General features: G+C 38.9%; 2 protein-coding genes across 6 annotated transcripts in view; one reads left to right on the plus strand and one right to left on the minus strand.

The window, feature by feature from the left end:
• The window catches only part of Ankrd45 (ankyrin repeat domain 45), a 42,798-nt gene that overhangs the window by 5,945 nt on the left and 21,209 nt on the right, over positions 1-15,644 (minus strand). For 3 of the 4 annotated variants that reach the window (XM_010635602.3, XM_033762097.1, XM_010635601.3), the window contains 2 exons: positions 14,592-14,759; positions 5,266-5,360 (listed from right to left, as the gene is read on the minus strand). In XM_010635602.3, the coding sequence (XP_010633904.2) occupies positions 5,266-5,360; positions 14,592-14,759 (263 nt within the window). The remainder of the gene's footprint in view (positions 1-5,265; positions 5,361-14,591; positions 14,760-15,644) is intronic. The other variant, XM_033762098.1, reaches the window with a different exon arrangement.
• On the plus strand, positions 10,752-15,576 carry Tex50 (testis expressed 50). 2 transcript variants are annotated; one of them, XM_010635599.1, is made up of 3 exons: positions 10,752-11,135; positions 12,304-12,484; positions 15,293-15,576. In XM_010635599.1, the coding sequence occupies exons 1-3, from the start codon at positions 10,812-10,814 to the stop codon at positions 15,319-15,321; spliced, it is 534 nt and encodes a 177-aa protein (XP_010633901.1). In that variant the 5' UTR covers positions 10,752-10,811; the 3' UTR covers positions 15,322-15,576. The 2 variants fall into 2 exon arrangements, with proteins under 2 accessions (XP_010633901.1, XP_010633902.1); XM_010635600.1 differs by having other exon boundaries at positions 12,304-12,457.

Below are 15,644 nucleotides of genomic sequence, written 5' to 3' on the forward strand. Positions count from 1 at the left end.
GGGAAAAAAAAAAAAAAAAAAGAAAAAAAGAAAAAAAGCTAGAAAAGGCTGGAAAACAACAGGGAGCTGCATGCACCTCAATAGATGATGCTGGTATTTTATTCCCTGTCAAATGGTTCTCTAGAGGAAAAAGTTCAAGAAATTCAAGAAAAGCTATAGCCCACTGAAAACCTTTCCTTTTGCACATATGCAGTAAACTTCTGATGTCTGATTGACGATGTTTATAATACTACACCTCATAAATATGTACAAATATGTCAATCAAGAAATTTAAAAGTAGAGCAAAAGATATTTATTTTATTATGTTTTTTTATGTTATACTATGGCTTATAAGAATAAAGAGAAATGAATAAATTATGGTATGTCTTCACATGCTATTAAGTAATAAGCAATAATAGATATAGAAGTATGCAGAAAAAAGTGAATAAAGAAGAGAAAACCATTTAAGCTTGTTTTAAATGTTGTTTTGTTTTTTCTGGTTATTACTGTATGTATACATTTTCTTGTTCAGATAAGCAAGTTTCTAAAAATTAAAGCTAAAAGGTTTTCTAGCAACTAGTTTAAAAAAGCACTATTCCTTTATACCAAGAAAATTTTGTTTTGCAGGTCTAATGGCTCCAGTAGCTATTCTGATAAAACTTTTTCTATATTTCATTTGTTTCATAAGAGATTTTGTTCAATGCAATGTGTAATTTATCAAATTCTAGATTCAAGTGCAATGTGTAATTTATCAAATTCTTAGACTTGTTTATTTCCTTTTAGCAATAGCTAACTCTTTTTCATCTAAATTATGTCAGAGAAAAATCACAGAAAACTTTTCATGAAATAATTTAAAATTAAAACCCATTTATGATACTTTGACCATATTTAATTAATATACATCAAAATCAACAAAGTAGTTCACAGGTAATTAAATACAGTAATATGGCAACTCAGCTTTACCATTGGCTATCTTTATATCTGCAACTTTTTCCCCATTATGGAAATTTTGTTATATTAAAAATATATAAATATATGTATATATACTAAAATGTATAATGTATATCTAAGATTTGAAGCAAAATAATGAAATGAGTATCAGTGGATCCTACTAAGCATTGAAAGAAACAGCCAGTAGTGCTAACACAAGTTCTATGTCCCTCCCTGTATTAGTCCGCTTTCTCCCTGCTGAGACACAATACCCAACACACAAAACTTAAAGAGGGAGAGGTTTCATGTAGCTCACAGGAGAGCTCACTCATCTTCAGGAGAGTCAGTACGTGATCAGCAGGCTCCAGGGCAGAAGCTGTAGGACAGAGGGGCTCGGCAAAGCAAAGCTGCTTAGTTCATGATGGGCAAAAAGCAGAACAAAGGAAGAGAGCCAGAGAGGGCTGGGAGAGAAACCACATACAGTACCCAAAACCACAACTCCATGACCAAGCTGACAAAACCAGGAGTGTGCTTTACTAACTTGCTAGCCATTTCTTAATCCAATGAAGTTGATGTAACAAAATTAGTCATCAAAATCCACTTTTTGTCAACATCACCCAAATGTATCTCTTTAAACCACACCTAATCTCCAAATAAAGACAATAGCAAGTTCAGAATTCCACCTAACGTAATACAACTATCCTGAGCACAACTGGAAATGCAATTACCCCTCCCCCAAAACCACAGTTCCTGCATTTTTCAAAAGTCTAAGTCTCTTCTGAGACTCAAGGAAAATTCTTAGCTATGAACCTCTATAAAAATTAAAAACAAGTTACATAATCCCAACATACAATGCAATATTCCCACTCCAAAAGAGAGGAACAGGTGGATAGAAAAGAATCAGACCAGAGCAGGATCAAAACCCACCAGGGCAAACTTTACATCATGTAGCTCCATTTCCAGAACACAAAGTCTATAGAAGCAGATCTTGGCATTGTCCATGTGATGCTGGCTTGTCAGGCATGCAGAATACAAGAATTGTGGAGTTAGGGAAGCTTCCACAGAGATTTCAAAAAAAAGACCTGGGAAGGCAATCACGGAGTCTCTCCGAGCACATCTGTGAAGCAGTGGGAAGGTACCCGAAGGTGTTGCAGAGACCCCAGGAAACTGGAACTACCAGGAACATGGAATGTCAATTTTTCCTTTTTAATAAAGTACAAAAATACATTCAAATCCCAAAAACAGAATACTTGAAATTTACAGTTCAAAATCAAATTAGCAGCTGGGGATTTAGCTCAGTGGTTCCGCCGCCTGCCTCGCAAGCACGAGGTCCTGAGTTTGATCCCCAGTACCAAAAAAAAAAAGAAATCAAATTAGCAGAGTATCACACATTTATAAAACTGTATATTAATATTGATAAAAATAAAAATATTTATAACATTGCATGTAATTTTCAGAAAAGCCAGACAAGCCTGTTGAGGTTCCACAGGCCTATCCTTGGGGACAAAGTTTAGCGAGGAGACAGTTTCCCTTATAACCTTTAAGACATCAGCAGGTAATATCACCAGTTTCCAGAACATAAACCAGGAAAGCATCAGACAGGACATCAGGAAGCAGGAAATGGACAAGCGGAAGATGGAGTGTGGAGGGTGTGACCCAGCTTCCGCTAGGCAGGACCCAGGAACATCACTGCCTGTGTGGGTGCAGAGGCCAGGCCAGCCTGTGCTTTCTGGGGACATCGCAGCAAGTGACATTCAGGCAAAGGTGCAAACACTATGGCTGCGTCTCAGCATGTGATCTGTGGTATAATCTAGGTGAACTTACAGTAAAGGATCTATGATCCTAAATAATGAATTAAAATATGGGCCCCACTAACTACTATATTAACAAGCTGACCCTGTAATCCTGTGGAGATGACAGATGATGCTGGTTCGTTTAATATCATATATATATATATATATTCCAAAAATGGTTTTTATTTTTTAAATTTTTTATTTTTATTAGTACAAGTTTCCAGTACGTAATGATTACACGCATTGTAGGGAACTGTTACTCTTGTCTTTATTTTTACTGTAAGTGCTACCTCCCACTGAGGAGTGCTTTTTAGCAATTAGCAGTTTTAACATTAAATGCTTTTCTAATTTTTTTATATTACCATAAAATAAAAATAGAATTTAGGTAGAAAATGGAATATTTTGCTTCAAAAACACAATAGTTAAGTAGTTATTTTATCCCAACACTGTGTTCTATTTATTTGTACATTACACTGTCTCATTCTTGGAGAGAAAAACACAGGGTTAGAAACTGGAAGACATAAGAGAAAGAGGCCCTTCTTTTTTTTTGGTACCGGGGATCAAACTCGGGGCCCTTGCACTTGCTGGGCAGGCGGCGGAACCACTGAACCAAATCCCAGGCCCAAAGAGGCCCTTCTTGAGCAGAGGTCCCAAGGACTCTCTTCTCAAATCAAAGGTTGACAATTTTGCACCTTTGTGCCTGCAAAGAGTTGGGTCTTGCTAATTCCTAAGATATCCTCAAGGTGTCTTTCTTTCTGTCCTTGTACAAAATACTTGGTTTCTTTTTAATGGCACTAATCTTTTTATTGGCCTCAACTTTACATGTGCTTCCTTCTGGGAAAAATTTAAATTTTTCAAAATATTCTGTTCTGCTTTTTGTCCCCAATTCTCACTATAAACCTGGCCAAAAGCAATAAGTGGTGGGCCAGGGATTTAGGTCGGTGGTTCTGCTGCCTTCCTCACAAGCATAAGGTCCCAAGTTTGATCCCCCGTACCAAAAAAAAAGCAACAAGTGGTGCCCATGCCACTATCTGGATGTTCAGCTATCTTGAAATCTCCTCCAACATATTAATTAGTCCACCAGCTATAATCTGAGTCTCCTGCAAAGTCTCATCACATAGCCAAAGTGTAGACAAATTTTCTGACAGAGTAAAACACACATGGCCTACAATACAAATACCAATGGAGTCTTTGTTCCCAACTGAAAGCTCATAAGCCTGGCTTTTACCATCCATATTCTTGTTAGCATTCTAGTATTCTTTTCTTTTTCTTTTTCTTTTTTCTTTTTTTTTCCTGCATTGAACCTAGGGCCTTGTGCAGTGAGCCACATATCCAGCCTATTTTATGTTTGTTTTTTTGTTGTTGTTATTGTTGTTTTGAGACAAGGTCTCGCTGTGCAGTTCAAACTGTCCTTGAACTCATTAGGTAGCCCAGACGGGCCTCAGACTCACAGTGGTCCTCCTGCCTTGGGCTGCCAAGCTCCGGGACTATAGGTGTCTGCACCACCCCTGGAAGCTGGTCTTCTGAGCTGCAGCCTGTCACTCATCGGGCTCTGCTTACTGCACTCTAAGGCTTCTCTAGCCCACATCTCACCACCTTTTCAAACTCCTCTAGCAGACCAGTCTGAAGGCTTCTAAGCCACATGGTCAGGTAGTCAGATCAACCACCCCACACCTCTGTACTAATTTTCTGTATCAGTCAGCTGCCTTGTCATTGAGACACAATACTCAAACCCACAACTTTAAAAAGAGGATTAATTCAGCTTAGAGTTTCAGGGGATTCGGTACCCGATCAGCAGGCTGCAAGGCAGAGGCATCATCGCAGAAGGGCATGGAAAAGGCTGCTTAGTTCGTGGCAACCAGGAAGCAGGGAAAGAGTGCAGGAGAACGGGCAAAGGACAATATACGGTACCCAAGGTCATGCTAGGTGGGCCTTAATCCAATGAAGCTGACATACCAAAATTAATGGTCACAGTCTCCAATTCCACCGCCTGCCTCCAAGGCATAAGTATAATCTCTTGATAAAATTGGCTCTTTTTTTTTTTTTTTTTTGGCCAGGTGTGGTGGCAGACGCCTGAAATCCCAGAACTTGGGAGGCTGAGGCAAGAGGATTACTAAAAGTTCAGGCCAGGCTACATAGTGAGTTCAAGGACAGCCTAAACTACCTAATGAGACCCTGTCTAAAAAAAATATTTTTTAAAAAGCTTTAATTTTTAAAATAGTTTAACCCTCATATGTAGGTATCCCTAAATAATATAATTTGATTTTGTTTGGTTTTGACCTTTACAGAAATCTGTGTCGTCTTTGGTAATTATTTTCCACTCAACATTCCTGAGATTCACCCTGTTGTTAGATCAGTCTGTCCCTTACCAGTAGTTTATGAAGGACAGAAAAGAGAGATGGAAGAAATTGGGGAACGAGAATAGAGGACAAGAGGGAGGAGAGAGAAGAGGGGGAAGGAAGCAGCGAATCAGTATGGGCCATTGCCTACCTCTAGAACACTAGAGAAATTAAGAAGAAGAAATTTTCAAAGGACTTTCAGAACAATAATCACAATACAGTACCTTGTCTTCCTTAAGGAGCCTCCCTGGCCCCTTTTCTGAGTCAGTAATGGTTAAGGAAACTTTTGCAATATATTTTTTCAAAGCCAGTCTGGCATCTGAAAGAATAAGGCAGAAAAACACACAATGATAAAAGAAAGATTTTAAAAAGCACTCAACTCTTTGTAAAGTACATTACATATCCAGAACTTTGTAAAGATTATGTGTGAGAGATTCATTGTGCCTGTTTTCACTGAATCCCAGAAAAATAACACTCGACCAGCACATCACGTGGGAGTACTCATGTTCCTAGAATTGTGCTAAAATGTTTGAAGAACAAAGGAAATATAAAACACAAGACCTGATCCCAAAGGGAACCTATTAAAATGTCCCTCTAGAGAAAGAAAACAAAAAATATTTCCAATGGACAAACTGTTCTTTCCTTTACTCTTAATGTTTCACAAAATTTTTTTAAGCTTTCTTCTTTTCAAAAAAGAATTAAAAGAATCATATCACAATGATACATGTGCACCCATGTCTATAGTGGCACAGTTTGTAATAGCTAAAACTTGGAAACAGCCCATTTGCCCATCAGGTTGGAGACTGGATAAAGAAGATGTGGTTTTTCTATAAAATGGAATACTACTCAGCCATAAAGAATGAGAAATTAGACTCATTCATAGGAAAATGGATGCATATTGAGGATATACTCTTAGGTGAAATAAATAGGTCTCACATGGGTAAATACCGAATAGTTTCTCTGGTGTGAAAAACTATAATGCTACATAAGATCCTAATGGGATAACTGACAATGTGAAATAGGAAGAAAAGGGCTAAAGGTGGAGGGGAAGTGGGAGGAGGAGGGGAAAGGAAATAAGGGAAAAGAAAAAAATATGAGAAAATGAAAAAATGGAAATAAAGTGTTTGTAAAGGGGGAGGGGAGGAGGGGGTGAGGGGAGGGCAGGGGTATGGGGGAAAAAATGAGAACCAAGATCTGTCATGTAAAGGTACAAGATCCCAATGATGAATGTAACTGTACTGTATACCTAAAATGTACCGATAAACTCAATGAGAAAAAAAATGAAAAAAGTACTTAAAATACATTCACAGTAACATTATCACAAAATTTGTGAAACCTATTTAAATAAAACTGCAATACTACTGAAAGAAGTAAGACTCAGAGGAGCTGACCATATTCCTGGATAGAACAACTGAATATGATAATTGTAGATTAGACCCAAATTAATTTAAATGTTCATGTATTTGTTTTGTGTGGCTATATTAAATAACCACAAATTTGATGGCTTAACATGACAGAAATTTACCCTCTTACATTTCTAGAGGCCAGAAATCTGCCACCATGTTGTCAGGGCTTGCTAACTCTGAGGAGCGAATTTGTTCCTTGTCTTTTTCAATTTCCAGTGGCTACCTAAATTCCTTGGCTTGTGGTCCCTTACTCCATTTCAAATATATCATTCTGATCTCTTCTATCAGCAAATTACCTTCTCTTCTGTGTCAAACCTTCTACCTCCCACTTACAAGGACAGCACGATTACATTAGGGTCTCACCTGGGTAACCCAGGATAATCTGTCATCTCAAGAATCTTAAGAAGCCAGCACTTGGGAGGCTGAGGCAGGAGGATCGCTGTGAGTTCAAAGCCAGCCTGGGATACATAGTGAGTTCAAGGACAGCCTGAACTACACTGCACGACCTTGTCTCAAAAAATAAACAAAGAATCTTAAGGATCTGTGAAGCCCCTCTTGTCATATGGAGTAAGATTCACAGGTTCCAGGATTAGGAGTTAGATAGCTTTGAGAGATGTCATTAAGCCTACCATAGCCTTCCCACTTACCCCCTCAGAATTCACATCAACCCCAAATGCAAGATACCCTTGCGTAACATGTACAAGGCCTTGGGTTCAGTCTTCAGCACACCAAATGCAAGATACGTTCATTCCCCCAAATGTTACTTCAATATCAATTCCCATCCAAGCTCTCACTTAAATATCTCAAAAGTCTCAAACCTCCAGCTCCACATCATCTAAACAATTTATAGGTGAGACTCTTGAGTATACCATCCTGGGACAAAATTCCTCTTCATCCATGGACCTGTTAAACTAGAAAAAACAAGCTATCTTCTTCTCAGCAATGGTGGAACAGGAATTGAATTACAGTTATAGACATGGAAGGAAGAAAGGCATTACCAGTCCCAGACAATTACGAAATATAGCAAGGCAAATTCCATCAGGTCCCAAGGCCTGGGAATAATCCGTGACACGAGACTCTACCCTCAGGTCCTGAGGCTTTGCCCTGTGGACCTACGGTTTCATCTGCGTAGTCATCCTTCCTTTCTCATGAAACATACCATGTGCTTGTAGCAGAGTAGCTTTATTAGTCTATTCCCCGCATACACATGTTTGGGAGTTTCGTTTTGTTCTCTCTTTGTCCCTTTGCCTAAAGCAGTGTTTCTTCTGGCATAATATTCTCAAAAACAAGGCGAGTCTCCTGGCGCATCAGAGAGATTCACTTAGTACACAAGAGTCCCCTCCACAGGTCTTTCGTGGATAATCTCATTTCTATGCCTGGCTTCTGGAGAGACAGCTGAGAACCCACAAGCCACACTCCTAATCTCTGCAGCACTAGCAAAAAGACATGTCGCCATACTGCTGGATTTTTCCTCTGGAGCATACTTTCTTGACAGTGAATTTCTTAATTTTAGCTTCTGTGTTAGTCAGTTCTCTTATACCATAACAGAATGCCTGAGATAATCCATTTATGAAGAGAGGTTTACTTCAGCTCACAGTTTCAGAGGCTTAGTCCATGGTGTGCTCTGTTGCTTTAGGGTCTCTGGTGAGGCATCATATTACAGAAAGGAGCATGTGAGAGCAAAGCCGTTCACCCCTCAGCCAGCAGCACATGAACAGCAGAAGACAGGGCTGGGGCCCCACTTGCCCCTACTGAGTGGTAGGCCTCCCACTAGGCCCCACCCATCACAGGACCCACAAATTCCCAGTGGTACCAAGCTGGAAATCAAGGCTTCGTGTATCAGGCTTTGTGGGAAACTTTTCCAAACATAGCCGTGCCTTCTGTGATCTGGATAGGCTGAGACTTCGCCCAATCATCAAGCCCTGTTTCACTTTTGCTTGATAGCTCTTCCCTCAATTTATCTCTCACATTTTACTATAAGGAGCAAAAAACAAATCAGGTTAACTTTTGCTTGGGAATCTCTCCGGCTAAATATCCAGGTTCATCCTTGCAAGTTCCGCTCTCCACATAATGGCAGGACATATTACAGCTAAGCCTGCTGCCGCTATGTAACGAGACTTCCTTACCTGCAGTTTCCAATAGCATGTTTTCCACTTTACCTCCATCCTGTTTGTGATAATTGATGTGTTCTTTAATACAAAGTAGGCTTTCTCTACCGTGCTCCTCATTCCCGTCTGAGCCCTCAACAGTAGTTTCCTTGAGACCCACTGTTCTACCAACAGATGGTCCAGGACAATCTGGGCTTTTTCTAACGTGCATCTCGAAACTCTTCCTGTCATCTAGCCATTACCCAATTTCAAAGCCACTTCCATGTTTGGTACAGCAGATACCAAAATATTCACAAGCTTCCCGTGCCTGCTGTGGTGGATTCATGGTCAATTTAAGTGGGAACACCCAGCTGAACTGAGTCACAGCTGCAAATCTATCTTCAGAGCTTCAAATCTAGCTTTCATGTTGCCAGCATAATTAATTTCCTGCACTTGAATCCAGCACTGAGCCTTTGGTTCCACTAGTTGGGTGATCTGAAATCAGTGGTGAATTCAGAATTTCAATACAACGTGGAATTTAGGGGATAAATTAGTTGGAAAAGGTGATAAAGGGCTTTCCATGAAGCTGCATCTCATAACAAGAACACTTTTTTGGGCACATATTTAGGCCGGTGAGCTGGCAGAGAAAGGAACCTATTTGCAAGCCTTCTCTTAATACCACCTTACCTTATCATTCATGACTTCAGTTTTCTCATCTGGAAAATGGGAGTTTTCCACTACAGTCATCAAAGAGCAACTGTGAGGACTATAATACATAGTATGTACCACATATTATAGTATATAGTACAGCCCATAATGAAGTATTAGTGGTGTGTATATAGCATGACAAATCCAAAGATCACAGTGCCTGTACACAGAGAAGCACTCAATATATTTATTTTGCCACTTCTCAGAACTCTATAAACTATTCCATACCACCAACTGCATAAAATATAGGGCCCTCCAAGATCAATCTAGCCATGAACTATTTTTCCAGCTTTTTCTCCTCCACAGATTCTATCCACAGCTTATTCCTACTCACGAGGCCCCAGCACCACCCATGTGAGATTCCTCCTTCAGTTCCTTCTGGTCTCTTCTCAAGCCTTGCCTTATCAAAGATTTCACTCCAAAAATTAACAGATGAGCATGGTGGTGCACGTCTATCATCCCAGGGCTTTAGGAGGCTGAGAAATTTGAGCCCATCCTGGGCAACATAGCAAGACCCTGTCAATAGAAAGAAAGGAAGACAGAGAGAGAGAGAGAGAGAGAGAGAGCATTGTGCGAGAGCGAGCTGAGAATGTAGCTTAACGTGAAGGCAGCCCTGGCCCTGGGTTCAATCCCAGTGCCACAAAAAAACAAAAACAAAAATCCACACACACATTGATTGACTTGCTGGAAACTTTTAACTCCCTCACGATTCTATTTTTCTCTACTGCATGCCACAGACACTAGAGAGATAATTATATTCTATGTCCCTATACTAAATTGCAGGCCCCACGAAGGTAAATGTTCTGATATTCTGCTTTGTGCTGGGACTTGTGTATACACTCTCTGTCCCTAGAACAATATTTAGCCTGTAACAGGCACTCGATAAATGTTAACACAGAATCTCTTGGGAACTCTGAGACGCTCTCTCCGCATTGTCACCTATCAAAATTCTACTCATTCTTTAAGTCCAAATCAAATATACCTTTGCGAAACTTCTTCTAAGCAGAACTCATTGCTCTTTGAACTGTTACATATTTTTAATTTTATTTAGATCTCATTTTACTCCATCTTGTAATTTTTATTATTACTTTGGTTTCTGCTTTTACCTATGGTCTGTAAGCTCCTTAAGAGCAAAGTCTGCACCCCTTCTTTCTGTCACATATGATACCACCTCGCCGTCTTACCCTTTTTCATAGACCATGTCACCTTACTCCTCATTCACTACGTTGTAGCATCATGTCAACTCTGAGGAAATGTACGTAAACTTTTTCTAGGAGACTTTATGAATCTGATTACATTTTAGTGATTCGATGTGTTCGCTAGCAAAATATTAATAGAGTCTTTGTTTTAAAGAAAACTGGAGAAGCTCAAACAAAGTAAAAAAAAAAAAACAACAAAAAGTATCTCTAAGAAACCTAAGGTGATTGGTTAGGTGGCATATGTGGCTTTTTATGATGTCACTGAACTCACTGTGACTGGTATATTACAATGACCATCGCTGTATGTGTTTCTGCTCTGTCTCTGACCAATTTTTTAACTGTAGATCTTCTTCCCAATTGAGAAAAGAAGATGTCTAATCTAGGACCATCTTTGACTTTTCCTCTGTTGTTGTTTATCTTCTTCAGGGACAGCTTCTGCATTTGTAATAGAACCACGTGGACAAAGGCAGGGTGGGAAATTTTTCCAGAAGAAGTTCACTACCTGAAAGTTAAGACTTGTCCACCTCGGTGTCTGCCTTACCCTTTGAACAAACTGTGCTGCAACTTTGCTAACGTGGATATATTTCAGAGTTGTCTACACCTCACTTTTATTTTAGCACCAGCTCTCTTTTTAATCATGTCTATTTTATCTGTGCACTACCTGTGGATGAAATGGAAGAAACACCAAAAAAAGGTGAGTTCATGATTCAAATAGTAATACTTGTAAAATTTTAGAAGAGTTTGGAACATAAAATTATTATCCATTTTTTAAGAGGGGTCATTCCTTTTTGCAGCCTATCCCTCCCTGGTCATACCTTGTATCTACCATGGCGTTTTGCACATACCAAGTGCCCAGCAAATGTGCACTGAAGTAAAAGCTCCTTAAAATTATTTGTTTACATAAAAAAAAAAAAGTTGTGGGCTATAGTGCAGAATGTATAGGAAATGAAGCTCTTAGCTTCCTCATAAAATGAAGACTTGGAAAAGGAGGTCGCTTAGATACTTCTGAATCTATCTAAGAAAGCTAAATACAAAGGTTGGCATGTACTTTTTAAATGCACTGTAAACTAGTTTATAATGCTAGGGTAATTTTCTGGGAAACAGAGCTCTTAACCTAATTTCCCACTCTGCCAATAGGTGGCACCACAGTGTGAGGCAATCTTATAAACCCACTGACCAAAAGGAAAAAAAGAAATCTTGACCGGTGAAACAATTTATAGAGCTGGGGACTTAGCTCAGTGGTTCCACTGCCTGCTTCACGAGTGCAACATCCCGAGTTTGATCACCGGTACCAAAAATGATGATAATAAATTATATATCATAAATGTTGTCTTATTTTTAAAATGACTGATATGGAGATAAGGGGCTCTGGGGATGGGGAGAAAGGGGAGAGCTAGAGGGGAAGTAGAAGTAAAACTGATTAAGGTGCATATTGTGTGTACCACAAACACACACAGTACCAATAAAAACCAAAAAATAAAGTGAGAGAAGCAAGACCTGTCATGTAAAGGTACAAGATCCCAATAATGAACGTAATTGTACTGTACCAATAAACTCAATTAATAAAAATTTAAAAACAAAAAATAAAGTGACTATGATTGTGTCCATTAAATGAAATTTTCTCTAATATTCAGAATACTCTAACTATAGAAAGTATTGATTAAACATTTTTGATGCTGATCATAATCTTATGTTGTGTGATATAGAAAAGCATTTATTCCGTACTTATATAGGTGACTTCTATAGTAATCTTTCTTTGTATAAATATTGATGTATGCCTTGTAGTACAATTTTTTACATGTTCAGAATATATATTTAATGCGCACTAACAGAATCTACAACACCTGTTTTCCCCCTTTCAGCTGAAAAAACAAGCTTCTTTCGATAAAGTTGAAAGTGATCTCAAAAGCCCATCCTTCTGTGACATTGACCAAATGCTCTGCAAAGTGCTGGCCACCTCATCAATGATGAACAAGTACCTGAAGCACGTGTCCCAGCGCTGTTCCTCTAAGAAAGTTAAGCACCACAAATTAAAGAAGAATAGTAAGGATCCAGCGCGAGGCAAAAGATTCTGAACATATGCTTACACAACTGTAGCTAAGTCAAATATGGAGATTACAAAAGAAATCTATTGAGAGGATCTTTCAGGATAAATTTTTTTTGCCATAATCTTTACTGAAAATTTCCATAAAAGTTTGAGTTTCTTTCCAACTAAAGAAAGAATCCATACTTACTAGAGTGGCTCCCAGAATAAAAAGAAAAGGCCTAGCCTGGTATTTAAGGGTATAATCTAGCTATAATTATAGAAGCAGCATTTCTCAAATGCTGACCTCAGGACAGGTATTGTGTTAGTGTTTGGCAGCACTTAATTTACTTTTCACAACAACCCTCAGCCTTTGGCTCTCTTTTCCAGAAAAGAAAGCCAATATATAGTGAATTTAAACGCTGTGTCCAAAGTCATATTGGTTGCACGTGAGGACACTAGTATTCCAACTCAGGAAAGCTCAAGAAGCCATGTACTTAATCCTTTTCATTATTCCATTTATGCTAAACTATGACTTACTCCTCCAGTGAGGCGATCTTGTCACTGCCCCTACCATGCTACTTTTTCATTCCCAACTCTAAGATCGCGCTTATACGCTTTTCTCTTCCATTGCACGTTCAAGTCCCATCCAACCTCCAAGCCCCAGCTCAACCCCAAACACGCTGACTTCGTGTTCTCTGATGACTCCGTAGCTTGGACTTCCTGCCTGCCGGTGTTTACCCTTAATCACAGTCTTTCTGATAATGTTATACAACTGTTGAGTGGGTTTATAGGTTATCATCCCCCATGAATGTTCAGAAGCCAACAACCACCAATCGTACCTACGACAGTGATGACATATTCAATAATGGCCATTCAATAAATGCTTGCTAAAGGCATGAATTCAGATGACAACACAGAGTGAGGGCAGTGAACTTCATAAGTACTAGTCTTTAAACTGATGTTTGCATACATACAAAGCAACACAGGTATATCTTCCTGAAATCTCCTTAAGCTATGTTTTACAGGGTTGCAGATATTAGCAAAATACTAGCAACACTCAAAGTAACACATACTTTTTTTGAACTTTGTATTAAAGTGTAACATACACATAGAAAGATGAAAACATTGTAAGTGTACAGCTCAAAGAATTTTCATAAATGAATGTGTACACACAGCCAACAACTTAATTAAGAAAAAGATGTTACATCCTGGAAATCCACCCATGCTACAAGGGTACTTGTATTCTGATTATTAACACTACAGATTATCTTAACAAATATTTTTAAAATCACTATTACAATGTTCCCTATCTGTAGAATCAAATGTGCTACTGAAATATTTTTAAACATTTAAGAAAGGTTCCACTTTGCCTGGGTTATTTAGAAAACAGTCTTGAACATATATTGTACATGTAGTCTTTTAGAAAATTATTCATTAAATTGTTAGAAATCAGTAAATCAATAAGCTTCCAATATACACAGTTCCAATTAAGTACAATGTTTTAGGCCAATAGCAAAACAGTGGGGAGACAGGCAAGTTTTATTATTTCTTTGTTTGTTTTTGTTTTTGTTTTTGTTTTTTTGAGACAGAGTCTCACTATGTAGTTGAGACTGACCTGGAACTCACTATGTAGCCCAGGTTGGTCTTGAACTCACAGTGATCCTTCTGCCTCAGTCTCCCAAGTGCTGGGATTACAGGCGTGCCCCACCACGCCCTGCTCAAATTTTTATTATTTCTAATAGTGACTGGTTTTATCTACAAACATTTAGAAATGGGAAGAAAGGAGCTAAAGGTGTAGGGAAGATGGGATGCGTAGGGGAACAGTAATAAGGGAAAAGAAAAAAATGTGAGATAATGAAAAGATGGAAATAAAGTGTTTGTAGATGGGGAGGGTAGGAGGGGGTGAAGGGAGGGCAGGGACAAGGGGAAAAAATGAGAATCAAGACTTGTCATGTAGAGGTACAATATCCCAACAATGTATGTAACTGTACTATATCCCTAAAATGTACCAATAAACTCAATTAAAGCTGGAAAAAAAAAAACATCTAGCTGGAAGCTGGAAATGTTTATCCTGAGTTGCCATCAACACCAGTCAGTGTGTTAACACCACTTGAGCTTCCTCACCTGCCCAGTCCAGAAATTCAACGCACTCAGTCTGGGAATACCGAGCAGCAACATCTCGAGCTTTCTCTTCGCGGAAGTTCAAAGCTTCTATATCAACATCCAGCTCCACTAGTGCTTTCAAGGTTTCCAAACGACCCCAGGCCGCAGCACAGTGTAAGAGGCTGTACCCTAACAAACACAAGAAAGATGATCTGGTCAAACAGACTAGGGGCGGCCCCCAATTTAGAATGGTTCAACAAGATTTCTCAGCTTCATAATTGTGCCACTCATAGGCATTAAGTCAAAACCATACTTGGAGTTTTGATCCTCAGCCTTTGATCCTCCAAAGCTAGCAATAGGTGGCCCAATATTTTCATGTAAGTCTGGGCAGCAACAGGGAACCACAGCTTCCAGTCAGTCAGACAGTCACAAAGATAAACAATGGTACTCTCCAGTGTGTGCTGCTGCTCAGCTATGAATAGATTGGATATGTTAGATGCATTTTCCACATCTGGTATTTTATGAATCTAGTGGGTCATGACCTCATCATAAAGCAAGGCAAATCTTTACATTGTTCTAGCCTATTTTATGCCATAGATCATAATCACAATCCAATATTAAACAAGTACTATGGGCCAGCCACTAAGTGTGTCATAGATAGCAAACTCATTTAGCTTTATAAACTCTATGATATTAGAATTGTTGTAATTCTCATCTTACAGATAAGAAAACTAAAGTCCAACAATGTTAAGAAACTGGCCCAAGAAACCCAGCCAACAAATGATGGACACAAGATACCAGCACGTGCAGTCTGAAGCCTGAGTCCTTCAACGTCAGCTAAGGAAGATGGCATACTCCCTAGCAGTCATCTATTTTGGAACAACCGAACCTATGATTTTAAGGAACTTTCATCAAACTCTCAAACTAGCACTGCTGTTAATATTAATACAACCATGAAAATTAACAACTGCATATGCTTTGTAATTGTTTTCATTAAAGCTGAAATTAAGACCTACTAAATTAAAAACTGATTTCTTATACTTGCAGAGGCGACTACCATGAGTTAGAATTGCA

Source organism: Fukomys damarensis, unplaced genomic scaffold (assembly GCF_012274545.1).
Source record: "Fukomys damarensis isolate Sample0158 unplaced genomic scaffold, DMR_v1.0_HiC HiC_scaffold_11, whole genome shotgun sequence".
NCBI classification, from domain to species: Eukaryota; Metazoa; Chordata; class Mammalia; order Rodentia; family Bathyergidae; genus Fukomys; species Fukomys damarensis.

What these genes read in the sequence shown, in the direction of transcription:
- Tex50 (XM_010635599.1), top strand. Translation starts at nt 10,812, where the DNA reads ATGTCTAATCTAGGACCATCTTTGACTTTTCCTCTGTTGTTGTTTATC. An exon ending in GGAAGAAACACCAAAAAAAG is followed by an intron (nt 11,136 to 12,303) that starts GTGAGTTCATGA and finishes TCCCCCTTTCAG; the next exon opens with CTGAAAAAACAAGCTTCTTT. An exon ending in CCACAAATTAAAGAAGAATA is followed by an intron (nt 12,485 to 15,292) that starts GTAAGGATCCAG and finishes CTCATCTTACAG; the next exon opens with ATAAGAAAACTAAAGTCCAA.